This window comes from Elephas maximus, chromosome 25 (genome assembly GCF_024166365.1).
Source record: "Elephas maximus indicus isolate mEleMax1 chromosome 25, mEleMax1 primary haplotype, whole genome shotgun sequence".
Classification (NCBI taxonomy): domain Eukaryota; kingdom Metazoa; phylum Chordata; class Mammalia; order Proboscidea; family Elephantidae; genus Elephas; species Elephas maximus.
The window spans coordinates 20898812-20920152 of NC_064843.1; the positions used below are offsets into that span (position 1 = coordinate 20898812).

The 21341-nt window shown below is 51.7% G+C and overlaps 1 protein-coding gene across 1 annotated transcript in view; it reads left to right on the forward strand.

The window, feature by feature from the left end:
- Positions 1-14251, forward strand: part of PREX1 (phosphatidylinositol-3,4,5-trisphosphate dependent Rac exchange factor 1) — a 221999-nt gene extending 207748 nt beyond the window's left edge. Inside the window, exons 32-40 of the mRNA XM_049870048.1 lie at positions 355-575; positions 2412-2511; positions 5109-5252; positions 5343-5457; positions 7001-7067; positions 8218-8390; positions 10273-10375; positions 10575-10642; positions 12553-14251. Of these exons, the coding sequence (XP_049726005.1) occupies positions 355-575; positions 2412-2511; positions 5109-5252; positions 5343-5457; positions 7001-7067; positions 8218-8390; positions 10273-10375; positions 10575-10642; positions 12553-12595 (1034 nt within the window). The 3' untranslated portion in view covers positions 12596-14251. The remainder of the gene's footprint in view (positions 1-354; positions 576-2411; positions 2512-5108; positions 5253-5342; positions 5458-7000; positions 7068-8217; positions 8391-10272; positions 10376-10574; positions 10643-12552) is intronic.
- Positions 14252-21341: the final 7090 nt, after the last annotated feature.

The following is a 21341-nucleotide window of genomic DNA, read 5'->3' on the forward strand; positions in this document are numbered from 1 at the left end:
ACCAGCCAAGGCCAAGATGCTCCTGACAAAGGGGGAAACTGCTGCTGAGGGCAGAGGGTTCTGGGAAAGCTTTGGGAAAACCAACTACAAGTTTTTCTTTTTTTTCTCAAAGAGGCAGATGGGCCATTGAGAGAATTGAGTTTTTAGGCAAGTTGGGTTTTGGAGAATTAAGTTTTGTGGAATTGGCTTTTGGTGTCTAGGATGTCCAGAGGATTAGCTCTTGGCAAGGTGGCCCTCGATGGTTGGTCCTTGGGAGGTTGGCCCATGGCTGTGGGGGGCTTTAGGGTGTGGGCCTGCTTTATGGCCCCACCAGAGCACCCAGGCAGTGAGGCCCCTCCTGCCCTCTGCTTCCAGATGTTGAGCTGCAGCTGCGCAGAGACGCCATCTTCTGCCAGGCCCTGGTGGCGGCTGTGTGCACCTTCTCCGAGCAGCTCCTGGCGGCCCTGAGCTACCGCTACAACAATAATGGCGAGTACGAGGAGAGCAGCCGCGACGCCAGCCGCAAGTGGCTGGAGCAGGTGGCGGCCACGGGTGTCCTGCTGCACTGCCAGTCCTTGCTCTCGCCAGCCACCGTGGTGAGTGGGGGGTGGGCAGGGGGGAGAGAGGGGGAAGGGGGCCCCACTGGCCCACCTGCTGGTACCCTCTGCAGGCATGGTGCAGACGAGAGTTTGCCTCCTCCCTTAGGCTCTGACTCGCTCCATCATTCATTCAGCCACTACTTATTGAGTGCCTACTGTGTGCCTCTGTTCTAGGCACTGGGGGTTCACGGTGAACAAAACAGTGTCCCTATACTGAGGGACAAACATAAACAGCTAACTCTAATTATATGGTATAAACCAAGAAGCCCTAACGGTACATTGGTTAAAGCACTCAGCTGCTAATTGAAAGGTCGGTGGTTCAAACCTACCAGCTGCTCTTCAGGAGAAAGATGTAGCAGTCAGTTTCCATAAAGATTTACAGCCTTGGAATCCCTACGGGGCAGTTCTACTCTGTCCTGTAGGGTTGCTATGAGTTAGAATCAGCTCGAAGGCAATGGGCTTGGTTTGGTTTTGGTTTAAGGTATAAACCAGTCATTCTCAACTGGGGCAGTTTTGCCCCTCAGGGGACACTTGGCAATGTCTGGAGACATTTTCGATTGTCATCGATGAAAGGGAGGAGCTACTGGCATCTTGTGGGTAGAGTGCACAGGACAGCCCCACAACAAAGACTTATTCAGTCCCCAATACCAACAGTGCCGAGGCTGAGAAACTCTGTTGTGTAGTGATAAAGGGGTAAGGACAAAAATAAAGCAGGGAGGGGCCAGGAAGGTCTGGGGTTGGTGGTGGTTGGAAGTTGAGATGAGGTGGCCAATGAAGGCCTCACTGAAAAGGTGGCACCTGACCTAAGTCTTGAAGGAGGGGATGGAAGGAGCCATGAGGATATTGAGGGAGGAGCCATTCTGGCAGAGAGAGGGCAAATGCAAAGGCCCTAAGGTAGGAGCTTGCTTGCGGTGTTCGTGAGCAGTGTGGCTGGAGGAGAATGAGCAAGGGGAGATGAGGGCTGAGAATTAATGGGGTCAGAGTGTGGGGTCTTGCAGGCCGCTGTAAAGACTTTGGCTGTTGCTCTGAGTGGGGTGGGAGCCACAAGAGGGTTTGGAGCAGAGGAAGAATGTGACTGGCTTTGCTACTTAAGGAACGACCCTGGCTGCTGGGTGGGGATGAGACTAGCGGAGTGTGCGAGGCGGCTTTTGTGATACTCCAGGCAAACTCAACATGCAGCATCCCACTTAGTCCTCTTAGGGTCTCGAGGCAGATCCTTCACCACCCACATTTCAAGGATGTGAAAGCTGAAGCTCCCAGAGCCAGGATTTGAACTCTGGGAGTCGGCCTCAAGGGCCCAGTCGCCCCTAGGCAGCTCTGCTTCCTCTGCACCTCCTGGTTCCTCCCTTGGCCTCCCTGCCCAAGGCTCAGAATCAGGCTGGTCTCTTGGCCGGTCTCTCTGCCAGCCTGGGGAGGGAGAGCCAGCACCTCTGCATTTTAGGGGTGCTGCTGCCTGGTGCCAGCGCCCCCCAGAAATGGAGCCTGCAGAGGCACTTGCTTGTCTGTACTGTCTCCTCCTTTACACGTGAACCCGGGCCGGAGCTCCCCTATCACCACAGCCCTGAGTCCCCTGGACTTGTCCCAGGTTCAGCTTCCTGAAGCCACAGCTGGGCCTCGGCACCCTCTGCTGGCTGATGATGCACACAGGCGCTTACCTGGCAGGCAGGCCACTCTCATTGGGTTCCTGGAAAGCATAGCCCTGGCTTCTCTAAGCATAGGTAGCACAGCATAGACAGGCAGCTGGCATACCTGCCCCCCCATCCTCCCTTTCCAGTTGAGAATCCCAGGGAGGAGTGACATCTGGGACCCCTCCATCCTGTCTTCTTCCTGCAGAAGGAGGAACGGACCATGCTGGAGGATCTTTGGGAGGCCTTGTCGGAGCTAGACAATGTTGCCTTCTCCTTTAAGCAGCTGGATGAGAACTACGTGGCCAGTGAGTGATTCCTCCCACCCCCACCATGAGGGCTGGGGTCCTGGGGTAGAAGGGATTGCTCTGGGACCACCCTGCCCTTCCCCTGCCTCCAGGCCAGCTGCCTGAGGTGAACCTGGGTCACCAGGGCCCTGGAACCCAGTGCTTCAAGCCTCATGCTCCCAACACGAATCTCAAAGCTGAATCTTGGGGGCACATGTGGAAAAAGAGGAGTTTCTTTTTTTATAAACCCAGCCATCGCCCATAGCTCGTAAGAGATAACATCCTGTACCCAATTCCTTTTAAAATTCTCTAGAGGCATCCTTCTTTGGGATAAAAACTTGTTAATTTTTTTTTTGCGTGTGAAAGTGTATACAGCCAAAGATAACGCCATTTCAACAATTTCTGCATGTACAGTTCAGTGACATTGATTACATTCTTCAAGCTGTACTACCATTCTCGCTGTCCTTTTCCACATTATTCCACTACCATTGTCTTAGACTCACTGCCCCCTAAGCTTCCCATCCAACCTTTTGAGTTGCCATTGTCAATTTGATCTCACATAGATTTTTGTAGGGGCTTATACCATATTAACAAAGTTTTTCCTCCCTCCCTCTTTTCCTTTCTTCCTTCCTTTCTCCCTTTCTCCCCTCCTTTCTTCCTTTCTTCTACCCACTCATCTGTCCATCCATCCATGCATTTTCTGTCCGTTCATCCACCCATCCATCCATCCACTCACCCATCCATCCATTTGTCCATCTACCCACCCATCCAACCATCCACCCACCCACCCACCCATCCATCCATCCACCGACCCACCCACCTGTCCGTCAGTCTGTCCACCTATCCACCCATCCAGCAATCCACCCATCCGTCTGTCCATCCATCCATCTGCCCATGCATCCATCCATCCATCCACACATCTGTAATTATAAGCGTGTAATCTGGGCCAGGCAAGTTTTGGGCTCTGGAGCCATGGTCCCTGTCCTCCTGGAGCTCACAGTCTAGTCCAGCGGGTCTCAGCCCTGGTTGTGCATTGGATTCATCTGGGAAGCTTTTCAGATACTGACATCCCAGCCCTCAAGATTCCAATTTGGTTTATGGGGTGGGGCCTGGGCACTGGGATGCTAGAAAAGCCCTCCAGATAATGTGGGTGTACAGCCAGGCCTGAGGCCCGCTAGGCTTGAGTCTAGAGCATGGTTCTCTAAGAGTGGGCCCGTGGACCATGTCACCTGCAACGTGTTAGGAAGGCCAGTTTTCAGCCCTGCCCCAGGCCTACTGAGGCAGGGCCTCTGGGAGCGGAGCCAGGAAATCTGGGTGTTAACAAGCTGTCAGGTGATTCTGAACACCTACCGGATTTGAGAACCGCTGCTCTAGACCAGGGCTTCACAACTTTTTTTTTCCCCCATTATAACCTTCATAAGGAGCTTTTTAGACATATTTCCTTATCATCGTGCCCCCTGTGAAATTTTAATACCACAGATACACTGTATATCTGCTTATGTCCTGTGTGTCTATCTGCACTTTATATGTAAAACGAATACGGTTCTTTCACCTGCCTCTTAGAACCCATCTTCACCTCCTTGGGGCATCGTTGTCCCTGCTGAGAATGCACTCTCATCCCGGAGGGATGGCCTCAGAACTTGCCCTCTTGCCCAAAGGGGTAGCCTGAGACCTCCTTGTCTTCCCACTCTCACATGGCATCCTGGACTGGACTCTAGAGGAACAATGGGTTTATTTTTGGGCGCCAGTTCCAATGGAGGGCAGTGGCTGCCCATCTGTAGGGCTGCATTGAGGCCGTCTGGGTGCTGGGGGACTCTTGATTGATTAGTGCAGTCACAGGGGCAGGAGGAGGGGTGAGTGCCACCATTTTGCCAGCTCTGCCCTAAGCTCTTCCTTGCTCTTGGGTGTGAATAAGATGTAGGTCGTGTTTGGAGGGCAGCTTTTTCCAGGTAGAGGCCCTGGGTCACCAGGTGAGGGGGCAGAAACACATAGGTGAAGCTCTTAAGATGACAGTGCTGACTACCCAGCTGGGTGGGATCAGCATCAGTCCAGAGTTAAGCAGTGGAAACTGGGGCCTGCTGAAGTCAGTGGGGAGGGAGCTCAGAGGCTGCTCTGCTAAGGGTGGGAGGATGGGGCTGTCTGAGGCTACCCTTGTGGGGGTGGGAGGGCAGGGGGATCTGAGGCTACCCCTCAAGTGGGGGACATGGAAGTTCCAGGGTGTCACCTGAGAGTGGGAGGACAAGGAGGTCTGCGGCTACCCCTTTGGGATGAGATGGCAAAGTCTGAGGCTACACCTCTTGGGTGGGTGGACATGGAAGTCTCAGATTGCTAGCCTGAGGGTGGGAGGACAAGGGAGTCTGAGGCTACCCCTCTGGGATGAGAGGGCAGGTCTGAGACTATCTCCTGGGGTGGGTGGACATGGAATCTCAAGTTGCCAGCCTGAGGGTGGGAGGACAAGGGAGTCTGAGGCTACCTGCTGGGGTGGGGAGAATAGGGAGGTCCCAGGAAGGTGTTCTGGAGCCCCAGGGAGGTGAGTCTGGAGCTGCCGCAGCAAAGGCAGGCAGGGCTCCCTCTAGCCTCTGTGGTGAGCCGCCCAGCCCCACCTTGTCTGCCCACAGACACCAATGTCTTCTACCACATCGAGGGCAGCCGGCAGGCGCTGAAGGTCGTCTTCTACCTCGACAGCTACCACTTCTCCAAGCTGCCTTCCCGCCTGGAGAGCGGGGCCAGCCTGAGGCTGCACACAGTTCTCTTCACGAAAGGTGAGCTGAGGGGGCTGAGCAGGCCCCCAGGGGACAGGGCCCTGAACGCACAAGGACGTCACCCCTGCCTTCCTGCGTCTCCCGTCACAGCTCTAGAGAATGTGGAGGCACTGACTCCTCCAGGCAGCATGGCCTCAGAGGATTTGCAGCAGGAGATCAACGCTCAGTCCCTGGAGAAGGTTCAGCAGTATTACCGCAAACTCAGGTATCTGCCTGGAGTATGTGTTGGGGCAGGAATTAGGAAACCATCACAGGAAGTGGCTGTTAGCAGCAAAGGCCCTCAGTGTGGGAGGGGCAAACCGTCCTCTCTTTGACACCTGCTGTATGCAGCCGCTTTCCTTCCACGAGCTCATCAGCCTCTCTCAGCAGTCCTGCATGGTTTGCCATTCTCATCCAGTCTGCAGGTGAGGAGACGGAGGCCAGACAGCAGACACAGCTTGTCCAAGGTCACACAGCTAGACAGCGACGGTACTGAGATTTGGCCCTGGGTCTATTTGGCTTCAGAGCAGGTCCTTCCAACTGAGACGAGCTTCCTGTTTTATTCTGCATGGGGGTGGGAGCCAGCACAGGTGGGCTTCAGAATCTTGGAGCCTGTGAGTCAGGTGTGTAGCCAGCACCCAGGGCCTTGTCCCCACTCAGAAGAGAACACCCAGGAGAAGTTGAGAGAGCAGGGGTCAGATTTTCTGAGGAAGAAGCACCAGGCCTGGGGACACAGCTTGTAAGCTCTGCAGGTCCTGCTGCCACTGCCCTCACCCATGCCCCTCCCCAAGTTCTGCCTCACTTTCTCCTGATGTAATCAAGGCACAGGCAAGGTAGGCTGAAAATCAGGACACCCTGGTCTCGAGGTGTGGGTAAAGTATTACCGTGGTGGGGCCCAAGTGTTCCCGTTTGGAGATAGAATAGTGGTGCTGTCGTTTGTCAGGGCAAACATCCAGCCGTATTATTTAAAACTGGATCTTTTTGGATCAGTTGAGGCCATCAGTCTACTCAGTGCCATTTGTTAAATATTTTGAATATCACCTCTGTGATCATTCATTCACTCCTTCATTCATTCAGCACCTGCTCACTGAGGCTTTCTGTGGGCCAGGCCCTGTTCTGGGTGCTTGCTTGGGAGTCAGCAGTGAGCAAAACAAAGTCCTGATGGTCATGGAGCTTGTATTCTTAAGCAGGGGTTGGCAAAATCCGGCCCACCCCTTGGTTTTATAAGTAAAGTTTTATCAAGACACAACCATGCTCGTTCGTTTACGTATTGTTAACGGCTGCTTTCACGCTACAAGGACAGAGTTGAGTAGCTGCAGTAGAGATCATGTGGTCCATCCATGAAACTGAAAATATTTACTGTTTGGCTGTTCACAGAAGAAGTTTGCTAACCCCTCTACTAAAAAAAGGGGTTAATAATCAGGTAAACAAAGAGCAGTGTGAAGTGTCAAGTGGTGAGAAGTGCTCAGAAGAGAATAAAGCAGGACAGGGGGTAGAGGGTGTAGGGTGTGAGTGCTCTTTTGGACAGGGCAATCTAGGAAGGCTTCTCTGAGGAGGTGGCATTAGGCGAGCCTTGGAGGCCCCTTCTTGTTTTCCCCATGGGGCTGTTGGAGGAACAGGTATAGAAAGCTGTGCAAGGTGCTGTGTGTGATTCTTTTCAGAGAGTGAAGTGGGGCGGAGCAGCTGTGGCTGCAGAAGCTGGGGCTCAGGTGGGGGCTGGGAAGACGGTGGACGTGGGGCCTGCCCTCAGCACCACTTTTCTTTCTCAGGGCATTTTACCTGGAGCGGTCTAACCTGCCTACAGACACCAGCACCACCGCAGTGAAGATAGACCAGGTGTGTCCACCATTCCCGCACCCCTCTGCGGGGCTGGGGGCTGTGGGGGCCAGGACTCAGAGAGGGCTGAGGGTAGAACTCCAGCCCCAATCCTGGCCGAGAAGCCCCTGAGACCTCTGTACTCCCTCCTCCAGGAAGTCATCCAGGATAGCTCCTTCCCCATTTTAGGAATTCCAGCTTCTTCCTTACCCATTTTGGAATTTCACAGATGATTTATTTTCACTTGTGCCCACTCACTGTGTCTCTCTCATCTCCCTTGTTTATCTCAGCATTTCTCTGAATCCAGAGTTGCGTACAAGTCAGAGTAGGGAGTCCAGGCCAGATACAGCCAATGCAGTGTTGTTTGTTTTGAATTAGTTGCTAACGATTAAAAATCTAAAGAGTTCCCCTAAAGACTGAGGTTTCCAGGTTTTCTTGAGAAATTGGAGGGTCTGGTTGCCCTGGGCTCACATACCTGCATGTCACTGTTGACCAGTGCTGGGGGGAGCTGGCCCTCAGGCGGCGGGGGTAGGGGGGATATGCCCCATGCTGGCTCATTTGTGATCCCTGCCTCTTGCCCACGATGCAGCTCTCTTGGTACCCCGGTTTCCCAGGCTCGGGCAGGGCCTAGAACTTGACAGTCATTTTGAGGTGCTGGCCCCAGAGCTGTGAGACTGGGGGCTCTCAGGAAGTGGTGGACATGGCCCTTTGGGAGTTTGTAGTCTGGCTGGCAAAATGCCCCCACAACCCGGAAAGAGTTGGCAAATCATCATTTTGTGCCTCCACGTGGTCCACTGGGGGCAGGAAGTCTTGTTCTGGGGACATGGTGCTTGAGCTGGTCACAGTGGTTTTGGAGAAGGTGGGAGAGGGTGCTGTGCCTGGCCTTAGCTGGGAGCACGCCTGGGCAGGTGAAGAGAATTAGGTTGGAAGCTTAGGTGTGAAATCTATGGTGAGCATTAAATGCCAGCTTGTGGAGCAATGGGGAGCCACAGATAGTCCTTGAGCAGGGATTATGGAAGGTTAATTGGGCCATCACCTCTTGAGAGGTGAGCTGGGAGGACAGCTGCAGCAACAGAGCCAGACTGGAGGGAGACTGTGGAAAGGAGGCCATACGGGGGATGGGAGGCATGGGGCCCTCCCCTCACTGTGTCTGGACATGTGTTCCTCACAGCTGATCCGCCCCATCAACGCCCTGGATGAGCTCTGCCGCCTCATGAAGTCCCTCGTCCACCCCAAACCTGGTACCAGTGGGAGCTTGGGCGCCAGCCTCATCCCCATTTCCTCTGAGCTCTGCTACCGCCTGGGGGCCTGCCAGATCGCCATGTGCAGCACGGGCATGCAGAGGTGAGCAGCCGGGACCCCATGGGAGCAGAGGGGCCGGGAGGCTTTTGGGCAGTTTATGGGGGGCAGGGCACGGGGGCAGGAAGGGGAGCTCAAATCCTGCTTTTGCCACTTCTCATTGAGCCCGGACACGGCCTTGACCCTCTGGACTCAGTTTGTCCACTTGTGAAATGGGTGGCAAGAGTGGAGGCCCTAGGAGGGCTGTGGAAATGTCTGGTTCTCCAGCTCTGTGGCTTGGGTGCAAGAGAGTCTGTACAGCCTGGTTCTGCATGAGCATTCGTTCAGCAGTAACGGTGGTCACTGATCTTCCTTGGGGCAGAGCTGGCCTCTTGCTGTCCTGGAACTCGCTGGATAGACACTGTCTTACCTGTCCTTTGCCCCTCCTGCTCCCCAAAAGCATAATGTCACCTCTGTGAGCCCTTCTGTGACTTCCCTGTTTTAATTACCCCTCCCCTTCCCAGTACCTTCCCTGTCCTGTCCCCTATCACTACGGCACACACACTGTGCATCCCCTGTATACCTGTGTCTTCTCTGCCACCCCAGCTCTGTGAGGCCAGGACCTGTTTTGCCCTGTGTTGTCTCAGCACCCAGAGCAGTGCCTGGCACACAGCTGGTGCTCAATAAGCATTTGTTGAATCAACATTTGAACAAGCGGAGTGCTCGCTGTGTACCAGGAAACTGTGTTAGTGTTCCTCTCTGTTCCACTTGGTTTGTCCTTGCCACAAGCCAGGCAGTGGGGGCTGTTACAGGGATTCTGAGCTGGGGGCGATTTTGCCCCCCCCACCCCCCCACGGGAGACTTGGAGCCCTGGAGGCTCAGTGCTTAAGAGCTCAGCTGCTAACCAAAAGGTTGGCAGTTCCAATTTACCAGCCGCTCTTTGGAAGCCCTGTGGGGCAGTTCTGCTCTGTCCTGTAGGGTAGCTATGAGTTGGGACTGATTTGACGGCGACAGGTTTGGTTTTTTTGGTTTTAGGGGAGACTTGATAATGTTGGGAGATATTTTTGGTTGTCGCTACTGGCATCTAGTGGGTGGAGGCCAGGGATGCTACTCAACATCCTGCAATGCACAGGATAGCCCCCATGTTTGGTCCAGAAATGTCAGTTGTTGTTAGATGCTGTCGAGTGGATTCTGACTCACAGCAGAACTGCCCCATAGGGTTTTCTGGGTGTCATCTTTGCAGAAGCAAAAATCACCAGGTCTTTCTCCCGTGGAGCAGCTGAGTGGATTCGAAGTGCCAGCCTTCTGATTAGCAGCTTAGTGCTTAACTGATCGCACCACCAGGGCAGTGTGCCATTATTATCCCTATTGTATAGTTAGGGAAACTGAGACGTGGGGGGCTAACTTGCCTGTCCAGAGTCACAGAGTAATTACATGAACGAATAACCAAGAAGTCTGGCTACAAGAACCCGTTTCTAGAATCTTCAGAAACAGGTGTGAAGGGTTGAACAAATGTGTGTATCTCAAACCCTGCTGATAAGTTGTGAGACATGAATAGAGTCACCCCATTCATTCATTCAGCAAATACCGTTGAGTGCTACAAATACTAGGCACAGGGACTATCGCAGAGAATCAAAGACAGAGGTCCCTGTTTGTGGTGCAGATAGTAAGGCAGTAAAACACCTACTCTGTGAGGCGGTGAAAATGGCTAAGAGAAGAGTGACAGAGTAACGGGCTGAGGAGGAACAGGGTGAGGTGTTTAAGGCGGGGTGGTCAGGGGAAGACTCTCTGAGAGAAGACACCTGAGGGGAGAGGGGCAAGCTTGATGCCCTGAAGCAGGAGTGAGGCAGGAGAGAGTGGAGACGAGGTCCCAGGGCTTGTTAGGCTCTGGGTGGGTGGGGGCAGGGAGCCGCCCTCCCGCACTGTCAGTCTGCCATCATCCCCACAGGAGCACCCTGAGCGTCTCCTTGGAGCAGGCAGCCATCTTGGCACGGAGCCACGGGCTCCTGCCCAAGTGCATCATGCAGGCCACAGACATCATGCGGAAGCAGGTGAGGGGCTGTGGGGGCCCAGGCCAGGGCACCATGGGTGAGGGGCGGGATGAGGGGCTGTCTTGGGGCTGGGCAGTGCCACACATCAACCTTCTCTCTGTCCGGAGCGGGCCCAGGATTTTAGCTTCAGGGAATTTTAGTTGCCTCCCCTGAACTCTGAGCTGAGGCAGGCCTAGGTCTCACAATTCTTTCTTTCCAGGGCCCCAGGGTGGAGATTCTGGCCAAAAACCTCCGGGTCAAGGATCAGATGCCCCAGGGTGCACCGCGGTAAGTGGCTGACCCTTCTCTCCAGCCCCCTCTCCTCTCGGAAGGCTGGGAACTGGGTTTGACATCAAGCTCCTGGCCTCCCACCCAACCCGGGCAGAGCCCCTGATGCCCAGATGGGCCTTCACCCATTTATGAAGTCCCCACTCGGGAGAGGGAGAGACAGGACTCAGTCTGTTGCTTCCCCATGGAGCTGCTACTACCGCTGGGAAGATGAGACAAAGCCTCCCAAAGTGAGCCATGGGGCAGTGATTTGTGTGACTACCCCCACTCTGCCCCCTACTGCCCCAGGCCATTCAACCCATCAGCCTCTCTCATCCCAATCATGTTGCTTTAAGACCTTCTTAAGGTCCTAACCATGTGCCAGGCCCCCTTTATGAATATTAACTCATATCAGCCTGTCTCCTTTGTCTGTCCCCACTGCCCTGATTTGATATCACATCTGCTCACAATTTTTAAATAATGTTTTATATCAAAATAGTTTGGCTAACAAGAAGTTGCAAAAATAGTCACGAGAGCCCCTGTGTACCCTTCACCCAGCTTCCCCCAGTGATAATGTCTTCTATAACCACAGTGCATTGTTGAAGCCAGGAGATTGGCATTGGTGCAATACTAGTTAACTTACGTGCAGGCCTGATTTATATTTTACCAATTATTACGTGCACTGTTTTTTTTCCCTACATTTCTTTTTCTTATATGGTACTTAGTCAGCTCCAGATACTGTTCTGATCTCTTATATTAACTTCTTCAATCCAAACAACAAACCTAGGAACAAAGTACTGTTATTGTCCCATTGGGCAGATGGAGAGGCTGAGGCACAGGGAGGTTAAGTGTCTTGCCCAAGATCACACAGCTGATAAATGGCAGAGCTGGGACCTGAATGCAGATAGTTTAGGCCTAGAGCCTGGGCTTCTAACCACTGGACCACATTGCCTATTGTACCCCGTGTCATCACACAGCCCGTCTTGTCCCCTGCCTCTGGAATCACCATTTACCTCACAGCAGATGATACGGTCCCTCCCCTGCTTGAAACCCATCAGTGGCCCTTTAGCACTTGAAGTGAACACTGAACCCCCCACCCCCATGCAGCCCACAAAGAAACCAGGGTGGCTTCTCATGTGCTGCGTGGAAAAGTCCCTAAGGTCTCTGAAGTGAAACAAGCAAGGGGCAGACACCATGTCTACTTTACTGCCATTACCCATTGCCGCCCAGTTGATTCTGACTCAGCAACCCTATAAGGCAGAGTAGAGATGCCCCACAGGGTTTCTAAGGAGTGGCTGGTAGATTCGAACTGCCAGCTTTTTGGTTAGCAGCCTGAGCTCTTAACCACTGCACCACCAGGGCAAGGGCAGAGTGTTCCGCCATTAGTGTGGAGAAATGCACACAGCTGCACACATACACATATATAGCAACAGATGTATGTAAACACACACACGCACACACAAGCACGTCTGTGTTTGTAAATGCCTCAACAGCCTCTAGAAGGAGCAGAAGAAACCGGTTCCAGGGGCTGCTTGGGAAGGGGCTGGGCAGCTGGGGCACACGAGGGCAGAGCAGGTATTTTCCACTCTATCTTTTTGTTGTTGTTTTTTTGTTTTTCTTGTTGATTTGTGATTTAGAAGACCCCATGTGTTACAGAGTAGAATGACTCTATAGGGTTTTCTTAGCTCTGATCTTTTTGGATGCAGGTTGCTAGGCCTTTCTTCCATGGTGCTGCTGGGTAGGTTTGAACCACCAACCTTTTGTTTACTAGCTGCGTGCAAACCATTTGCACCACCCAGGGACCTGTATCTTTTTATACCTGTTGAGTTTTGCTTTCTGGGTGTGACTGACTTGTTCAAATAAAGTGGAAATACTAATAACTGGCCCCATTCCAGCCAGGCACCTTCTCACTCTCTGCCTCTGTTCCCCAGGCTCTACCGTCTCTGCCAGCCGCCGGTGGATGGAGACCTGTGAACCCCTAGCTGCCCTGCACTGGGCTGTGTCCTCTGGAGCTGAGATTTGGCAGGATAGAACAGTCACGCGGCCTTCTCGGGAGATGGCTGAGGCCTCTGCTCCCATTGCCCTGGGAGCTGCCCAGCCTCCTTCCCCGCCTCCATGAGGACGAACCTGTGCCCAACTCGGGGATGTTTGGCCCTCGGCTGGCATGTGCTCCCCACTTCTGCCAGAAGCCCGAGGGGTGCTGGGCACCCACAGAGCTGAAGGGTACAGCCAACGCTCCTGCCCACAAGCCCCCAGGACATGGGGTGAACTCATGGGGTGAAACAGCTGTAGCTCTGCAGACACTGCTCTCGGGCTGATCAACCTGCACTTTTTGAAGCCACTGGTTTCCTTCCATGTCCACATTCCAGGCACCCCGTCTCCTCACCTTAGCTTCCAGATTGACCCCTAACCCTGTACTAACCTGCTTGGTGGAACCGGAAGAGCCGGGCCTCTCTGGGAGCGACTTGAGAGACAGGGGAGGACACAACACTTGGTCCCGAGAGGGCACAAGAAAGCCACACCAGCTTCCGACATTGTCATCATTGGAACAGGAGCCACTCAGCTCCGGGAGCCAGAATTGCTCCGACTTTATTTATAGGGCGTGAAATCGCTGTGGTTTATTTGGAAATTTTTTTGTTGTTGTCATTGGTGTTGTCAAGGTCTTTTTTTGTTTTGTTTTGTTTTTTTCTGGGTTGTGTGATTATATATTTGACATTTTAAATTTCAAAGAAAGTTATATTGTCTAACAAGGGACCAAAATAAGATAGTATTGACAACTTTTTCCATTTCTACTAAAAGGAAAGAAAAACTAAATTATTGAAAATTCAAAAAATGTCAGTATTTCATCTTTTTTTAATATTAAGGTCTTAAGGTATTGCTGACAGGTATCGACTGAGCCCCTTTCCCCCCCACCCTTAGCGCTCCGGCACTTGGTGATATTAGAATGAATTACTTCGGTCTCTTTAAAGGACTGGCTACAAAGGTTTGAGAGGTGGTCAGGCCGGGGGCCTGGCCGGCGTGGGGGAAGGGGGGATTTGAACCACCCACCTGAATTGCTTTAGCTTCACCCCACACAGGTGTCTGTCACACAGGCGGAAGGGGGTCACTGGGAAACACCAGTCTGTGGCTTGTATAATTTATTATTTTGACGATAGCTTCTCAGAGCAGGGCATTTGGGACTTCTCAGCCAGCCAGGGACACAAGAAGTTACTGTGTCCGCCTTCTGGGTGGTGGACCCACACGGGGACCCCTTAGCAGTGTGCCCCCTCCAGCTTCTGTGTGTCTACAGGGACATGCCATACCTGAGGAGGAAGGGAGGGGGATCTTGCCGCCTCTGGTTGGTGGGTGCTGTCAGGCAAGGGTCCAGGGGACTTGAAGCCCTTGGCATCTTGGCTCCCAGGGACCGCCTTCCCTCTTTTGCCACTGTGCACTGGATTGCAAGAGGCGGCCTTGTTGCTGGACACACGTGACCAATATAAGCAAGGACCTGCCCCACTGCAGGAAACGGAGTGGCCCCCGAGGGCCAGGGCGCTGTGCACTGGTTTACTTTAAAATGTACAGGTTCTCCTCCTTAAATCCATGATAGATTTATTATTATTATTATTAAAAGTCAGTTTATAATACAAAGAAGGAGGCCATGGTCTTCTCGATCTGTGGGTTCTTTTGTTTCGGGCTAACGCTGGGTGGCGTGGGGTTGGGGGGCAGTGTCAGAGGCAGAATGAACCTATGCTGCAAAGCTCACATGGAGGACAGCACCAGTCTCAATACCATCAGGGTCCGTGGGCCAGTGGCCCCTAAGCCAGTGATGTTACCACCCTACACCTCGGTTTCCCCCTCTGTAAAATCGGGGACAGTATTGCTTCCCTTGCAGGGGAGTTGTGAGGACTATCCAAGATGGCCTGGCAGGCCTGTGGACTCGGGTGCTTCAGGAAAAGGAGCCTTTATGTTGTATTTCAACTTCATTTTGGACTCTGAGCCCCATTTCACTAGGATGATGGGAAAATGTAACTGCTCTTTTCCCAGGCATTTCCTGCCTCTCCTGAGTGTCATGCCAGGTTTCCCGGGTCTTAGAGGTGCCAAGGGCTCTGGGTGGGAGCAGAGCCCCCCTTGTGCTCCAGCCAAGGGTTGCCTCTGAGTCATCCTCCTCCCTGACCTGTAAGGCCCCTCAGAACTGGACCAGAGTGATGTTCAAAATACTCACCCAGTGGTAATGCTTGGTTCTTGGCCAGTCTGAATCAACGCAGGCCCTAAACTGGCCTATCAGAGCAGAGCCAGCAGCAGACACCCTGCATGTCACAGGGTCTGCGTGTCACAGGATCTGCACCTGACTGGGCCCAGCAGCCTATAGGAAGCCGCCTGGCTCTGTGTGCTCAGCCAGAGCAACCTCACGCCCTGGCTAGGTTTGACCTTGACCTTCAGGCCTGGTTCATTAGCCCTGGCCTCCTGCTTTTTTCTTTCTTCCCTTTCTCTCTCCGTCCCTCCCTCCTTCCCTTCCTACCTCCGCCGTTTCCCTCCCCTCTCTTCCTTCCTCCCTACTGCCATTGCTTCCATTCCTTCTCTCTCCTTCCACTTCCCCCCTCCCTTTCTTTCCATCTTTCCGCACTTTGGAAAGCACTGAAATGTATGAAAGGTTCTTTTGGGGTGGCTTCCTCTTGATCCTCCATTGGTCAGGGGCCACCTTCGGGACCCCCATTGAGCCACAGTGCCCCCCTCGGTCCTGCCATTCCAGGACCCTTAACCATGTTCCCTTCCAAGCTCACATGGCCAGATGCCCTTCTCTCCAGCCCCCTGTTGGTCCCTCCTGGAGAAATAGTCTTATATCTCTCAGTGACAGGGCTCCAAAGCCCCACTGCTGTAGTGGATGAAGTGTGTACTGTGCACCGTTGGGGGCACCGACACACTGGCCATTTGGAGTGATCTGAGGCCAGGCTTTGGATCCAGGGAAATCTCTCAGAGCTGTCACCTTGATCTTTATTTGGGGTCACAAGGGGACTTGATGTCTTCCTTCAGGCAGACTCTTTTATGTTAATTGTCGTTAGTTGCCACTGACTCAATTCTGACTCATGATGACCCCATGTATGTGGAGTAGAACTGCTCCATGGGGTTTTCAAGGCTGTGACTTTTCAGAAGTAGATTGCCAGGCCTGTCTTCTGAGGCGCCTTGGGGTGGGTTCAGATCCCCAACCTTTCAGTTAGTAGTTGAGCGCTTAACTGTTTGTGCCACCCAGGGGCTCCTAGACACTTGTGGAAAGTACCAATTTCAGCTTGTCCTCCACTCTGGGACCTACAGAGAAAAGTGAATCCCCTGTAGTGATGGAAGGGTAGCTCTGACTGGAGTTGAAAAGTGGGTCTCTGGCCTTGAGCAGGTCACGCCCCTTCTCAGGCTCAGACGTGCGAAGTGGGGTAAGAGCTGGCCCACTTCTTTTGGGGATTTGAAACGCTCAACATGCAAAATGGGGCGGGGAAGGCTGCTCAGAGTGAGAGGGCATTACAGGCTACAAGAGGTCTCAAACTGGCGGCCTGAGGGCTGAAGCTTGCCCATGTGGGGTTGTGTTTTTGTTTTCCCTGATACATTGTTTTTAAAATTGTGAATAAGACACATTTAAAAACCAACAGATTTCACCTCCAATTTCGGAGTTTTGGTTTCTTTTGAAACCCAGAAGCTCTGGTCACATGGGCCCACGCTCCCACCTGGCCGTATGTTGGCTGGAGCTGAGGAGTGGCTGCCACCCTCAGGCAGGCCACCAAGTCTCTAGTTCCCCATAGCCCCTGCCGGCTCAGCACACTCCTTCATCAGACCTATCCGGCTCCCATGGGCTTCTGAGCTTGCAAACTCCAGGGCAACCCTGTCCAGGTAAGTGGCTAGCACTGGCCTCTTTAGCGTCCAGATCCTCTACTCTGGGGCTGCCATGGCGATATTGGCTGAGCAAGACCTGGTGACAGGAGTCGCAGTGCTGGCCAGCGGAGCCCCAAGCGGCAGGTGCTGTCCTCAGCTGATGAGTCTTAGAACCTCCAAGGCGATGGCAATAGTCTGGGCCTGTTGGTTCCCAGGCTCCTCAGCCTCAGTTGCCGCACCTGTCAAATGGAGCTGATGCAGAGACAGTCTCTTGGTGTGGATTGGGTCAGTGGTCACTCGGGAAGCCAAGGCGGGTGGGGTATGTTGGCGACTATGATTTTATCTAATTCGACTCATTGCCATTGCCGCTGAGTTGATTCAGACTCTTACTGACTGTATAGCGGCCCTATAGGACAGAGTAGAACTGCCTCATAGGGTTTCCAAGGACCGGCTGGTAGATTCAAACTGCAGACCTTTTGGTTAGCAGCCAAGCTGTTAACCACACTGTATATGTATTTATCATTCTTCCATCAGTAAGAGCATCCTGAGCAGGGACTATATCCATGCTGTGCTGGCATCAGTGAATGGCAATTAAATAAAAGAAACAAGGATTACAAACATCAGAGCCAGGAGCTAAAACCACACCGATCTGTGGCCAAAATGCTCTAACCACTGCACTCTGCACCCTGGTTCAGGGCCAGGCAGGCTGTGAGAGGCTGACGTGAGACCTTTGATACTAGCTTAGTGGCCTGGGGAAGCCACTATCTCTCTTGGGCCTCACTACACCCGCCTGGCTGCGTGTCTGAGGCCAGAAGTCTCCCGGGTCCCGAAGGTTTATTTCCAGGGAATAAACGTGGTGCCCTATCTATCCAGCAGCTGGTGCCAGGGACTGTGTAGTGTCCAGAAATTGAGGTTCCCTCTGCTTGGGTGGGACCATTCCTGCCTCCCATTTTCAGACCCAAAGGCTGGCTCCTGGGTGTCCGTGTTTGGGACAGAGCCATCCGGGAGGCAGGGCTGGGACTGTCTGCATCATGGGCACAGCCCTCCTGCCCCTCACTTGGGCTGGGCTCAACCTGGCTTGGCAATGATATTTTCTTTTCCATTTTTATTTCTATTAATTATTTTTTGTCTGTTTTTCCCTCCATTCTCTTTCTTTCCTAGATTTTAGTTTTTTCTTTGTCCCATAACATATGTCTGTGAGTCTGACTCTATTTTTCTATTCTTTCCTTCATATCTTTCTTTTCTCTTTTTTGCTTTTTCTTCTCTCCTTTCCCACCTTCCCTCTTTCCTTCCAATTTGATCTAAGAGAAGGCTGTGAAGGACCCTTGTAAACTGTGAAGTGCTGTGCTCATGAGGACATGATCAGGAACCTACAATTACTGTAGCATACCGCGCCCCCTTGCCCTGGGAGCCCCAAGTTCTCTAGGACCTGCATGGGAGCATTCCGTCACCAGGTGGCGCTGTGGGCCAGGCTGTCCTGGTTGAGCCTCTGAGGGCCTTAAGCCCATGTGTCTTGGGGCTCGCTCAGGTTGTAAGCCTCCGGAGTTTTGGGGCATTGTGGGGAGGCAAATCAGAAAGCCCAACTGAAAACTGCCTTACCCTGAACACTGGCAACGACCCCTCTCTCCCTCACCCTATTTTTTTTTCATAGCTTTATTACCACCACCTGGCTGAGTCTAATCATTTGTTCCCTTGCTTATTGCTTCCTGCACTAGAACTTCAGCTACACTCGGCCAGGGATTCTTGTCTGTCTGGTTCATGAATGACCCCCAGATCATCAGAATGAGGTGGGAAGGCCTTTCCCACGACACAGCAGCCTCCTCTGGGTCCCTGGCGAGTCTCCCCTCTGGACAGGGAAGTTAAAGATGCTGTAGAGAGAGTGCTACCAACATCAGTGTTGAGAGCCACTGGTTCTAGGTTGCTTCTACCATGTGTTCTGAATGACATGCCTGTTGCCACTTGAGACCTGGTGACCCCAGATGTATAGGGAGGGAATTGCCATCTGTAGATACCAACAGCAGCTATGCCTTGAGGACCTACTGTGTGCCCGGTGCCATACTGGGCAGTCAACGCTTTATTGCCACTTCTCCAGGTGACTCTGAGAGGAAGACCCAATTATCAGTCACATTTTACAAATGAGAAAAAAGAGGCCAAGAGAGTTAAATGACCTCCTCTAAGTCACGTAGACTTGAACGTCCCAATGTTTCAACCGCCACTGTGGCTACAGAAGCAGCCAAGAAAATCCTATGGAGCAGTTCTACTCTGTGAAACATAGGGTCACCGTGGGTTGGAATTGACTCGATGGCAACAGGTTTGGTTTGGTTTTTACATAATATGGTAGATAGCCTAAGTGCCAACGAGATAGAGTATAGGAACAGACGTGAGAGCTATTTTAATAAATGGCCAGGGAAGGCCTCTCTGGGGCAGACCCTTGAGCAGAGACCTACAGGAGGAGAGCTCCATGGGGCTATCTGGTTCCAGGCAGAAGAAACATCAGATGCAAAGGTCCTGGGGTCGGAACTTGCCTGGTGTGCTTCGGGAGGAGTAAGGGGGAACTGGGCAGTGTGTGATGTCAGAAGGGGCAGGGACCAGGGCACCTAGCCAACTCTGGATTTTATTTCAGCATCAGGAATCCAGCAGCAAGTTCTAAGCAAAGGACAAGCAGTTTTTCAGTCTGTAACACAGTGATCCCAGCTCCTTGGCTACCTTGTCTGTCTCATCTGAGTGCGTTTAAAAGTAAGCTGAGTGCACGCTCCAGAGTGCAAGTGATATTATCACATTTTATTTCTGTAAGATGTAGTGCTTTTCCTGTTGTGTTTTATGAAATGCATGGCATTATAATGACATAGAGTTATTTTATTCTCTGCAGCCAGCCTCTTTTATAAACTCCAAATCAGGGTCTCCAAGATTCTTCTGGAGACAAGGGACTGGACTGATGGGGCAATTTCAGGCACGGGGACAGGTCACGGGGAGGACAGAGTCTGCTGAAACACTGGGGCCACAGGTATGTGACACCAATAGGCTGGGAAAAAGGTGGCTCTCGTCTCTAGAGTAAGGAGAACAGGAACAGGTGACACTGTTCTAAGTACTTGATGTGTATCACCCAAATCCTCCCAATAATTCAACGGGGCATTATCCCCGTTTAAGGAGGAACAAACCAGGCTTGGTAGCTCCCATGCCCTGGATCACATGCTGGTGAGCGGGTGGTGCCGGCGCTGGGGTCTCACCTCCCCACATCCCACCCTTCCTCTGGCTGGCTGACACCGACTTCTGTCTGGGTGGCTACATGCTCAGCCCCGGCTTCATGGGTGTGCAGCAACCTGCACGGCTGCAGAGGGCCCTGCACTTAGAACTGCTTGTTTTTGGCTGAAGGCTGTACTGTCTTGGTCTTAAAATTCTTTGTAATTCCTTTAAAAAAATAATATTGTGTTTTAAGTGAAAGTTTACACAACCAGTTAGGTTCCCCTTAACAATTTTTATTCAAATTGTTCCGTGCCATTGGTTACAATTTTTGCAATGTGTCAGCATTCTCATTATTTCCATTCTGTTGTTCTGTTTCCATTGATCTAGCTTCCCTTCCCCTCCTTGCCTTCTCATCTTTGCTTTTGGGTAAATGTTGACTATTTGGCCTCGTATAGTTCATTGTTTAAGGGAACACATTACTCACAGGTGATACTGCTTATTCTATAAGCCAGTCTATTGTTTTGCTGAAAGGTGACCCGAAAAAAATAGCTTCAATTCCATGTTCAAAGGATATCTTAGGGCAATAGTCCCGGGAGTTCCTCTAGTCTCTATTGGTCTAGTAGGTCTGGCTTTTTTTTTTTTTTTTTTTTAAGAAATTTAAGTTTTGTTCTGTATTTTTCTTCCATTCTATCTGGGACCTTCTACGGTGTCTCTGGTCAGAATGGTCCGTAGTGGTAGCCGGGCACCGTGTAATTCTTCAGGTCTCCGGTTAGAACAGGCCGTAGTTCATGTGGTTTATCCATTCATCCGTTGATGGGCACCTAGGTTCTTTCCACCTTTTTACCATTGTGAATAATGCTGCGTATGTCTCTATGCTTTTGTGAGTAATGCTGCATAGTTGCGCGTATGTCTACTCACGTCATTGTTCGTTTATCTCTGGGATATATACCTAGAAGTGGGATTGCTGGATCATATGGTGTTTCTATTTCTAGCTTTTCGAGGAAGTGCCATACTCTTTCCATAGTGGTTGTACCATTTTACAATCCCACCAGCAGTGCATGAAAGCTCCAGTCCCCGGACAACCTCGCCAGGATTTGTTTTCTGTTTTTTTGATCATTGCCATCTTTTGCAGGGTGAGATGGTATTTCATTGTAGTTTTGATTTGCATGTCTCTAATTGATAATGATCACAAGCATCTTTTTATGTTATTTGTTGGCTGCCTGAATGTCCTCTTTGGAGAAGGATCCGTTCATGTCCTTTGCCCATTTTTTTATTGGATTGTTTGTCTTTTTGTTGTTGAGTTATTGAAGTTTTCTATATATTTTAGAGATTAAACCCTTATCAGATATGTCTTTTCCAAAGATTTTTTCCCAGTCTATAGGTTCTCTTTTACTCTCTTGGTAAAGTCTTTTGATGAGCCAAAAAAAACCCAAACCAAACCCACTGCCGTCGAGTCGATTCCAACTCATAGTGACCCTATAGGGCTGAGTAGAACTGCCCCATAGAGTTTCCAAGGAGCACCTGGCGTATTTGAACTGCCAACCTCTTGGTTAGCAGCTGTAGCACTTAACCACTACGCCAGCAGGGTTTCCTTTTGATGAGCATAAGTATTTAATTTTTAGGAGGTCCCAGTTATCTAATTTATCTTCTGTTGTTTGTGCATTTTTAGTTTTGTTTGATGGGCTATTTACGCTGGAGATTA